The 11,208-nt window shown below is 38.4% G+C and overlaps 1 protein-coding gene across 2 annotated transcripts in view; it reads right to left on the bottom strand.

Moving 5' to 3' along the window:
• The window catches only part of furin (furin, paired basic amino acid cleaving enzyme), a 99,898-nt gene that overhangs the window by 27,446 nt on the left and 61,244 nt on the right, over positions 1 to 11,208 (bottom strand). For both annotated transcript variants that reach the window (XM_002932241.5, XM_004912640.4), the window contains exons 3-5: positions 10,788 to 10,886; positions 6,136 to 6,231; positions 657 to 785 (exon numbers count right to left, since the gene is read on the bottom strand). In XM_002932241.5, coding sequence (XP_002932287.2) covers positions 657 to 785; positions 6,136 to 6,231; positions 10,788 to 10,886 — 324 coding nt within the window. The remainder of the gene's footprint in view (positions 1 to 656; positions 786 to 6,135; positions 6,232 to 10,787; positions 10,887 to 11,208) is intronic.

The raw sequence follows: 11,208 nt of genomic DNA, 5'->3' as shown, positions 1-11,208 counted from the left end.
AACAGCTAGGCACCTTTTGGTTTAAAAGATTTAGTTATACCATGTTGTTGGGCTGCCACTCCAGGCCATCGCTGTTCCAAGTCAGTGAGTAAGGCTGATGCCACACGTGGCGTTTTTACGCTGCGTTTTTTCTCAGCCTAAAAACGCCACACAAGCCACACATGGCGTTTTTCAGCCTAGAACTGGTGACGTAAGCAAATCCCGTTGCCATGGTGCTAATAGTGCGAAATAGCAAAAAACGCCGCGTATTTCCGCTAGGTCTGGCAGCTGCCTTTGCGTATCCATAGGAATAGCTTGCTTTGCAAGTACTGGCGTATTTCAGCCAACGCTTGAAAAATCCGTGCTTAGGCGTTTTCTAGCGTATTTCCGCTTTGTGTGGTTTGCTGCGCGTCTTTTCAAGCTATTTCTATGGATGATGATATCAGGCGTTTTTCAGCCGCCGAGAGAATTAGAAAATACGCAGCGTAAAAACGCCACGTGTGGCATCAGCCTAAGACTGAAACAGGAAAACTGTCCGTTTGAATGATTGCCCTGCAGGTTTCAAGCAAAGCCAGGCATGGGTTGTAGTAAGCAAAATGATGCAAACTTTCCCCATACTACAAAGTGAAAAGATCAGGCAGTCAGGCAGATTTTTATTGGGCTGGTAATCAACTCACATAATTAGCTTGCAGATCTGGGTGATTCTTTTCAATGCCGTCATCAAGAATAGAAACCACAATGCCTTTGCCAGTAAAGCCCTGCTCCCAAGCCTCTTTCACATGTAGATCGTGTCGGTTTGTATCAAGCTGTAAAACAGATTGGCTATTTAGAATACATCACATGCTGGCACAGGTTCTTTTCTTAATTAAACCTTGGCTTCTATAAACTTCTTGCTATGATGTTATTTAGCCTATATGCATTATAATAAAAAACAAAAAATACAAAAATAGTAATACAATGATAAAATAAATATATCTATAATTGGAAACACTGAAATGACAGATTACTGTGTTTGTCGACTGTGCAACCTTTATACCACAACCCTTTAATCCAAGCATCATATGTGGATACACTTGTTTATCTTAGCACCACCATCTGCATTAAGCCCTTTAAGCTGTGTTTATGTTGTAACGCTGCAAATGGACCCAGCAAAGGACCCTGAAACTGCAGTCATGGAATGAGATTACAATCTACCCTTGAACATTAAGGGAGGCAAGCACAACATTGTGGGCATTAGGCCAACATATATACTTGTGTACATCAGCAGAAGGGAGCCTTTAACTTAACTCCTGCCTTGAGCATGTGGTAAGTACAGGGTTGCCAGAGCTCTTTGCACACACAGATGCTCCCTCTAGCACATAAGTAATGGTGGGGTTGTATGGGCACGCATGGCCTGCCCATTTGCGACTCCTTACATGGTGGCACACTAATTCTAAGACACTCATATATCACTGTGCCAAATTATCACAGAGGTGCGCATAACTGTTATTGATAGTGGTGGGTGCACAAACAAGGGAGTAGGGTAAATTGGGTGCAAAAACATGGTACTTTGCACCTCTTATTTGCACTTAGCATCTTACAAATGAGCCCCTATGTTCAAAAGAAAAGTGAAATGCTAAACGATTGCCATGTCAGTGCAACATGGCAGACATTAAAGTCAGCTGTAAAAAGGGGCACTTCATGCAAAGCACTCCAGAGAACTATGTGGCATAAAAGAAACCCATTATATCAATCCTCCTTACTTTTCCTGGAGGAAAGAGAAGTAATTGCTACTAGCTGGGGAAATTATCTCTCCTGTGTACAGAAAGATCATATTTTAAACCCTTAGCGGATGAACAGAGGAATCACTCACATTAAACTAATAGTACATTTAATATAAATGTATTCTCTGATCTGAACTAAAGCCGAAGAACAAGCAAGTCTAATCTTCATGGCTCAAATTATGATGTGTGAACAGGAACAAAAGATGGACACTTTTTAAAATATTTATTGTAACATTTTCCAATATCAGTGAAAGATAGATGTCACTTAACCAGGCAGATACAATCTACTTCACACACAAAGTAATTAAAAATGTCCTGATTTTAATAAGGCACTCTAATATTTTGAAATAGAAACACGGACTTTGGAGGACCTGAATCTAAAGGTGGCCATACACGGGCCGATTGTAGTTGCCGATATCAGTCCCTTAGACCGATTCGGCAGCTTATCAGCCGAGTAGGGGCAGCAACGACTAGCCTGCCCAACCAATATCTGACCTGAAATTGGGCAGATATCGATCGGGCGGGTTAAAAGATTTAGTCGGATCGGGACCGCATCGGCCTGTTGATGTGGCCCCTGAACTGACTGCGCCAATTGCTGTCGTTATAATCGAATTAGCCGACGATCGAATTAGCCTAAATTTGACTGATATTGCCAAGCGAGCGGATCTTAATGTGTATGGCCACCTTAAAGGAACAGTAACACCAAAAAATGAAAGTGTATAAAAGTAACTAAAATATAAATGTGCTGCTGCCCTGCACTGGTGAAAGTTGTGTGTTTACTTCAGAAAGTCTACTATAATTTATATAAATAAGCTGCTATGTAGCCATGGAGGCAGCCATCCAAAGGAGAAAAGGCACAGGCACATAGCACATAACAGATAAAACACTATTGTATTCTACAGAGCTTATCTGTTATCTGCTATGTAACCTGGGCCTTTTCTCATTTTTCCAGCTTGAATAGTTGCCCCGTGGCTACACAGCAGCTTATTATATAAATTATAGTAGGGTTACTGTAGCAAACACACCAGTTTTACCAGTGCAGGGCAACCGTGCATTATATTTTTATTACTTTAAAGCTCTTTCATTTTTTAGTGTTACTGTTCCTTTAAAACAGATATGTACTAATGTATAAAGGGACAACACGCACACACATATTCCCTTACTATTCCTACAGTAAGTAAATAGAGGAGTGGTATACCCCCCACTTGCCAACACTGAATGCAATTAATAGGCCTTGTGCTGAACATACTTTGTCTATTTTTTAAATCACAAAAAAAAATAAAAATCTATAGTTACTTCTTAAGCTAAACAGGGAAACTGGAGGTACTCCATGTTCAGCCCTTGGGGATATATCATTTATTAGTTTCCTTGTTTGCCCTGTTTAGCTCAAGAAATAAACAAAAAAAAGTTTTCATTAATGAAAGGCAAAAGGTATGTTCAGTAAAAGCCATACTCACTGCACTCAAGTTGAACAAGGGGGATGTACTGCAATAGGGATAATTGTAATATAGCATAATGTGGCCTATTGTGTCTCTCATTGCACTCTGTGAGCAAAAGGATGTTGCTGCTGTGTATTGGCTTCGTCTTACCCATGTTTTGTCATGCTAGGTTGGCTGCAATTCCAGATTATAACAGGCAACTCCCATTTGGCCGAGAGGGTACAACCATTCATTATTTAAAAAAAAAGGGAATACTACATAAAACCATTTTAAGGAGCTAACAAAAAATATGGCCTAAAAAGCAATGATCCCTCTAATTTAATTTCGACAGTGGGGTCCAATTATCCTCTGTTCACCCTCATACAAGAATGTGCTTGAGTTAAAAACTGCAAACATACAAAGTGGATGGTTCAGTACATCGTAAAAAAAAGTTTTCACACAAAGATCCTTGCTTGGGCCACATTTTATTGAAATTGTGTGTACGAGCTCACAGCTTAGAGGAAACACTGGCTAAAAGTTAGAGAACAATGCATATTATTTCTATATAGATACTGCTCTTTTTTGTAGACTAATAAATGGAACTCCTACTTTGACCTCCTGGACAGGAGAAGACATCTGTGGACTCACTAAGTGAAAATGCCCAAAGAACTGTTGCTTTGGTGCTATGCTGAATTGTTAAGTGAAAATAATATCTAATGAATTATAACTAACGTCTTGCACACACTGGGCATCATTTATCAATTTTGCCCATGGCCAGTAACCTATGGCAACCAATCAAATTGTTGCGTTCATTGTTCTACATGCAGGGTGAAAAACACCAATCACTGATTGGTTGTTATGGGTTACTGCCCACAGGCAAATTTACCCAGTGTTAATAAATGAGCCCCCATTGTGTTTCCGTGAAAAGGCTTATCAAATATCCTTTATTCTGGGTTGTGTTTGCATGGAGGGGATTTTAGCATGAAAACCCATGCATTTTTGCACCACATGTGCATTGACAAGCCAATGCCTGCCTGTCCGTGTACATACAATGTGGAGTGAAAAACAGTGCAACGGTTTTTTCTCCTCCTGTGCTGTGTGCACCATTGATCTAGGAAATGTATGCTACACTATGAGAGGGTGCTTGCTTTTGTTTCTGTTTATATAAAGACTTTTTGCCATTTGTGCAGCTATCTACACACATACACTCAGAATGACTGACAGAAAGCCCCCAGTGTATCTTTTCAAGGCTCTGAAACTTATGCAAAAACTTCATTTAGACAAGATAAATCAAGACAAATAGACAAAAAATTCATGGCAGTGTAACTACTAGTGACTAAAGAAATAACAGTCTCTTCCTGGGAAACACAGCACACATTAGGAACAGTATGATTTTATATTACACATTGTAAATTGTTTTGCATGCATGTTTGCAAGCCCTTTACACTAATTTAACCTGATGTCTCTACTAGCCAGATGTTTTTTGTTCTCCAAGGATTGCTTACAGTGTTGGCATACTAATCGTCAAGGATAAAGCAGAAAGGCTGATATCATTTTAATGGGAAAAAAACCCCCAAAACTTTAAAATGTGCACAGAATGGCTTTCCTGTCTCAGAGGGGATACGCATTTTTTCTCATAAGCAATAATTTTGGCAGAACAAGTGCAAAGTCAGTAGTTCTGAGACTTTGCTACAAGCCACAAGATGCCCACTGGGTGTTTAGTTCAACCTTTGTGAGTTATACTTACATTTTTCTCTGTGCAGGTCAGCTCATATAACTCAGCTATAGCCAGTGCTCAGGAAGAATGCAGCAGGGGAAACAAAGCCTGACCTAGAGTATCCTGTATAGCACACATTCACAGGCTAAGCTTACTTACACACACACACACACACACACACACACAAGTGTATAATTAGCATTGACAGAATCCTTACTTTATTTGAGACAGTATTTCCAAACCCTACAATGTTATGAAAACAGGAGGTATTTAAGTGTTTCAGGTCATTTTTATTAAATATTTTAAGAACGCTAACAATTGGTTTAACTGTGCATCTTTTATGCTAGCCAGAAGCACCCAGTAACATTAATATGACATGTTATATATTTTAGCAGACTACCACATATGGATTTATTTTTTATTAGACATTACCCAAAATCCCCCCGATGAACTGGAATATTTATTGTGTGATTATGTGGTAAGGAAACTAAGCATAAATGGGCAGTTTTACTGCAGTCGAAGGTCTACAATCACTTGTTTGGCAAGATCACCAAGCTGTTATTAAAAGAAAATATAGGTTTCCACTTCTATATTATTTATATATAATACACAAGAGACACAAATATCCTATAAATCATATCCTTAGAAACGGCTCTTAGTGACCTCATCAGTTATAATCTGTGCCCAATGATGTAATGTGTCACATGACTCACTGCAACTTTTGTATTATGGTAAATAATGCACCCCATGTTGTACAATATGAGGATATGAGTCACCTCAGAGTTCTATTACCTTTATAAAAGCACTTGGCCTTGTGTTTTTATATGATCATTGAATTCCTCAGTGACTTATAATATCCTTATATTTTACAATAGGAGGTACTTTATTCACAGTATTTTATAATATATGCCAAAATAGTTTATATTATATATATTTGCATATTTGTTTTCTTCAGATATAGTGGGAAAACAAAATATATATTTGACATAAAATATACCTGTATATATTGAGAGAGGGAAGAGAGAAAGAGAGAGCGAGAGAAAGAGACACAGCCAGACAATCTACGAATTACTGTATTCATGCAGTATAAAAACAGTTATTAAGACACAGAGTTCTGGAGGATGCAGTAGAAGACAAGTTATTAAGGGATTTCTGCATACTTCATAAAACTCTGATAAGTTGTTAATGTATTTCACACTCTATGAGCTTCTGCAGTAATACTGAATTGGTCTTTGCATATCAAGGGTCAGTTACTCACCAGGTACCACTGCTGCATAAATTTAGGATCTGTTGGATCTGTAAAAACATCTCTCTTTTTCCTCTTTTTTGCCACTTGCTGCTCCAACCAGTGCACCTGATATTCAGAAAAGACACATACAATACAATTGAAAATATAGCTGAATAAACCTACCATGTGCAAATCTATAAGCTAAAGTAATGCAGTACTAAATAAACGGATACAGTTGTCTATTTAGAGATGACTGAATCAATAATGACCTAATCCTGCAGTAGTTGGTTACAACTTTTCCCATACAAAATTAACCATATTTTCATTTAACTGTACCCAATAGTTAAGAAAATGCATTTTTGTAAAGAAAGGACTATCCATAACATGATGAGTGTGGTACTATGTTGTCCATATATATCCATATATCTATATATTCTTATGAATTCTAAAGGTAGTGCAGCAGTATGGCAGCTCCCACACTTATAAACAACAAGCAGCAAAAGGAGGTCCAGTCTCATACTGCACTTTAAACTGAATCGAAAGGTAAAGACACTTCTGAATCCAATATTATATATTATTACACACATACATATACACACACACTGTATATTATCCCTTTATGGAAAACTAAGCAGAAGACAAGTTATTATAATAAATGGGTATATTTAAGCCAAACAAAATAAGAGGGTCTATGAAAATAAAGATAATTGCTTCCCTTTTGCAAAAGAAATGAACCAACATAAGGATAAAATTTGATGCTGTATGTAAAGGCTGCCGCTTAACAGGGATTCATTTAAATGGAAAAAACTACAGTAAAAAGGGGAAATTATTACAGTAAAAGTCTCTTCCAGGAAGAGGATATGAGTGCTACATACTTCATACAGATTCTGAATCACAGCAAATGTCACACAAGGAAAGAACTCAAGGAAAGGTCAATCTTTAAAGCTTTTTTCATTTTCTGCATTGCTGGCTAGAGGGAAGTTAGATAGATTTGATCAGGAGTAAATGCATAATACATACACAAATGTGTGTCTGGAGTGCTTATGTGACATAGCTATTAAGGTATTGACCAAAAGGTAACTGGCAGCTTATAACTGTATCCCTGAAAAAAACAGACACTGATATTCTTAAATAATTTGCAATTGGTTTTTCTGTTATTTAGCTTTTTGTTCAGCAGCTCTCTTGTTGGAACTTTGGCAACTATCTGGTTGCTATGGTCTTGTTTACCTTAGCAACCAGGTAGTGGTTTAAATGTAACTGAAATAGGAATAGGAGAGGGACTGAATAGAAAGGTAAGTAATAAAAAGTGTAAGGAAAATAATCCCATCCTAATCCCAATCCCAATAACACCAATCCCAGAAATTTTGAAACATACTAAAAAGAAAAAAAAAAAAAAAAAAAAAAAAAACCCCACCACATACTAAACGTTATTACAAAGGTAAACCACCCATTTAAACATTTCTTAGCAGACTATCTTGGAAAAATGCTGGCATAAGTATATCTCTGATCCCTGGCTTAAAGGAGAAGGAAAGGCTAGTAAAGAGTTAATCTCAAGCTGCAGGCATACCTTCAGTTGTCTAAATAGTCCCCTTAAGTCTCCCGTTCAGAAGATCAGAATCAGCACCTACGCTGGCATCAGCCTTTCTCTGCACCTGGAGCCATTGCGTCGGCCCAACTGCGGGCTCACAGAGCATATTTTGGCTCCGAAACATGCAAACATGCATTTGGCGCCGCTCCACGGATTAGCCTTAAAGGGATACTGTCATGATGTATTTATTAATTTCTAAATTACACTGTAAATAATTCACTCTGTCATTTAAAATGTTGTTCTTAAACCAACAAATTTTTTTTAGTTGTAATATTGGTGTGTAGGCGCCATCTCAGTGCATTGTGCTTTCAGAAGGAGCCAGCGCTACACATTAGAACTGCTTTCAGATAACCTATTGTAATTTACAGTTTCCTATTTGTCAGTGCCTGTGCCTAATTACTTACGTAACTGGACAGAATTCACAAATACTAGGGCAATACAGAGAAACAGAACAATGCCCAGCTTTCATTGATCTAACTGTATTAATAGGAATCAAAGTAAAATGCTGTTGGATACTTTGGGTTACTGTTCCAACACCCAAAAAGAGAACCCAAACATGGCCCAGACACAAAGCAATCTGAAAGACTATATTGGCATCAATGTATACATTCTCCTTTCTTTAAATGAGACCTGCCCACCCAAAGAGGCCCCCACAAACAGACTTGTGATCATCAAACCAGACTTGCATTGCACTGCAGCGTAAGTCATTAAGCCATTAAGTCTTCATCAAAAGCACAATGGCTCAAGGGTGCGTGCTGATACATTTGTTAACAGGGCGATTCATTCATTTTATGGAGCTTAAATGACATATGAAACAGCGCTTTCTTTCATCTGAGGCATTATAAATAAAAGAAACTTCGCTGAAAGAAAACCACTCTTCTAGTCCCAAAACCCCCCACACAAATGCTATGACAAGCAGGAGTAGGAAATGTAAATTCTTAAGTCCCAGTGCCAGATTAAAGGGCACCCGGTTTGTTTAAGCTGTCAAGGCTGTGGAGAACAAGTAAATGCCCTTTGTTTCTAATGAAGTTAGGAGGATCTCTTTTTTATGCCTAATAGGCTATTACTGGGGAATTTCATTGAGAGCAATGTTATTATTCTCTCAAGCTATCTTTTTAATGTGATAATGTACGTGCCTTAACCAAAGCAGGAACTATCCGATATAAATATGTATTATTAGGAGGTTAACGTGCTTACAACTGCAATAGGTGTGATCTAAAAGCAGTTCATTTGCACTGAATATGATTTGAATGTGTGAGATGATTTCAGTTTAAAACCTTGCAACTCCCATATGAGCATCACTTAGCCAGGGGTGGGAAGAACCGGATTTCTTTTGATAACTTGTTTTAAAAAGATGCCCAGCTAGTAACTGCCAAAGATTCATTGCTGCTCATCACACAAAAATGCACACTTTGTAAAAGCAAGTTCAGAAAAGGAAAACACTGAATGTGCCCATATGTATTAATATAGCACTACTGTATGCATAGCACTGAATAGCAGTGACTTCTTTTCTCACATAAAGTAGCAGAAAAGCGTGGTCTTTGCCAGTCTCTCTCTATGCTGACAATGCATGTCGTGATGGAACGGGAAGCAGCTAGGATCTCCCGCGTGGTATTAGAAGCCTACGCACTTGTAAAAACTGATATATGTAGCTGAAAAAGCAATTTTACCATATGTAAACAGTTCTGTCTAGCCTTATTACTGCACTCAGCTACCCTGAATTTCAAACTTTAGAAAAATCATATTGTTAGGATTTATGGCAAAAAAGCACTTTGTATTGTTGAGTGGAAAAGTCTGAATTCCATTAAAGCACTGAGGTTTAGATGGTGCAGGTGGCCCCTGTGGCTAATGCACATCAAACAGCAGTTGCATCAATTTGCTTTTTGCACATATATTTCAGTAGTCTTTTCTATGAAGGTGTACTGAGAAGCAGCACAAAGGACTGACGCTGAGAATCTCCTGATCTACTGCACCACAAACTGCGTTGGAACAGACAATTTTATATCTAGACTTCGTGTAACAAAAACTATAATTATGTTCAATGAATGCCTCCCTCTTCCTCTGGTTGTGTCAGTTCTGAGCTAAAAGAGTGTTTTTTGCTTGCAAGTGTTTTCTCTAACCTCCTGACAGGCCTGTAATCCTGTCTGCAGGCACATGGTCTCCTTGCTTCTGCCATAACTGTAATCAGCACTGGAAAACAACGCTTGTGCAGATTGATTGCAAAGATTTTGTTAAATCAATGTTTATGTCTATCTGAATTGATATTGATTTTAATAACTTCAGAAATTTGGCATCTGTGCATGTACAGCCAGATGGAGCATATTTGGTGCGAAAACGTGTGTGCATTCTTGTCCCAAAATCTGCTCCATCTCTGCACACAGGCTGACGCAGTGCACATCAATGCAGAGTTGAGGCCGGATGAGAACAGATCAGCTGTAAACAGCCTAAAGCTGGCCATACACTATAAGATATGCTATAAGATATTTGGCAATGTCACCAAATGACAGTATCCCCCCCCCTTCCCCTACGATATGCCCACCTAGTGCCAAATGATCAGATTACAACAATGGTAATTCGCGCTGTTGGAGAGAGCAGGTCTGAGTTTTCTGTTGATTGAGGACAGCATTGGCTCACTGACTTACTACCAGTGAAACATCACCAGAAACACGGATCAATATTAGGCCTTGGGATGGCTATAACATCCATTCAGAAGCACTTCTCTGGTAAAAGGAGACGCTGGGGCTCATTTATAAACCCTGGGCAAATTTGTACCTATGCAGTAACTCATGGCAACTAATCAGTTATTCGTTTTTTTCCATCCAACAGCAGGTAGAACAATAAAGAATTAAGAATAACAAGAATTTAATTGGCTGCTATGGGTTACTGCCTAGTTGCAAATTTCCCCAGAGTTTATAGACGAACCCCCTCTAATGGTCTTAAAGAAATGTTTAACTGTTTATTAAAATTAAAATAATTTACAGGGACTGGGACTGTTATGATAAATGTGATAAGCTGAAACATGACAACTAATAAAAGCAAAGACCGTTTGACAGAGGATTTGATGCAATAGTGAGAGGTGAAACTTTGACCTTACCTGAGGCTCTCTCTTTAACAAGACTTGTCTAGATTTCTTGGGGGCCAATGATCTTTTCATGACAGCTCGGTGAGCGAAATGATAATAGTCTTCAAATATCTGAAGAGGCAGAGAAAAATATTAATGTTGCACACAGAGTATTCATATTACTGCATTCTGAATGATGTGTTAGTACATGACTGATAACCATTACTTTTACATAGTATCAGACTAGTTAGCATTCCACTCTCGGTATACCTCAGGCTTCCTCTGCACATATGTCTGTATTAAAACACTTATGTAATACATGACTTGCCTTTGCATACAAATGGCAAGAAAGCACAGTGGCGTCAGACATCTTTTATCTTAAATCCCACAGGTCTCTTGTGTTTAATGGAACCCATTTTTTATGCTCATGACTGGCCCCTAAATGCCCTAGCCG

This window comes from Xenopus tropicalis, chromosome 3 (assembly GCF_000004195.4).
Source record: "Xenopus tropicalis strain Nigerian chromosome 3, UCB_Xtro_10.0, whole genome shotgun sequence".
In the NCBI taxonomy this organism is placed as follows: Eukaryota; Metazoa; Chordata; class Amphibia; order Anura; family Pipidae; genus Xenopus; species Xenopus tropicalis.
This window is presented reverse-complemented; position numbering and strand designations above follow the sequence as displayed.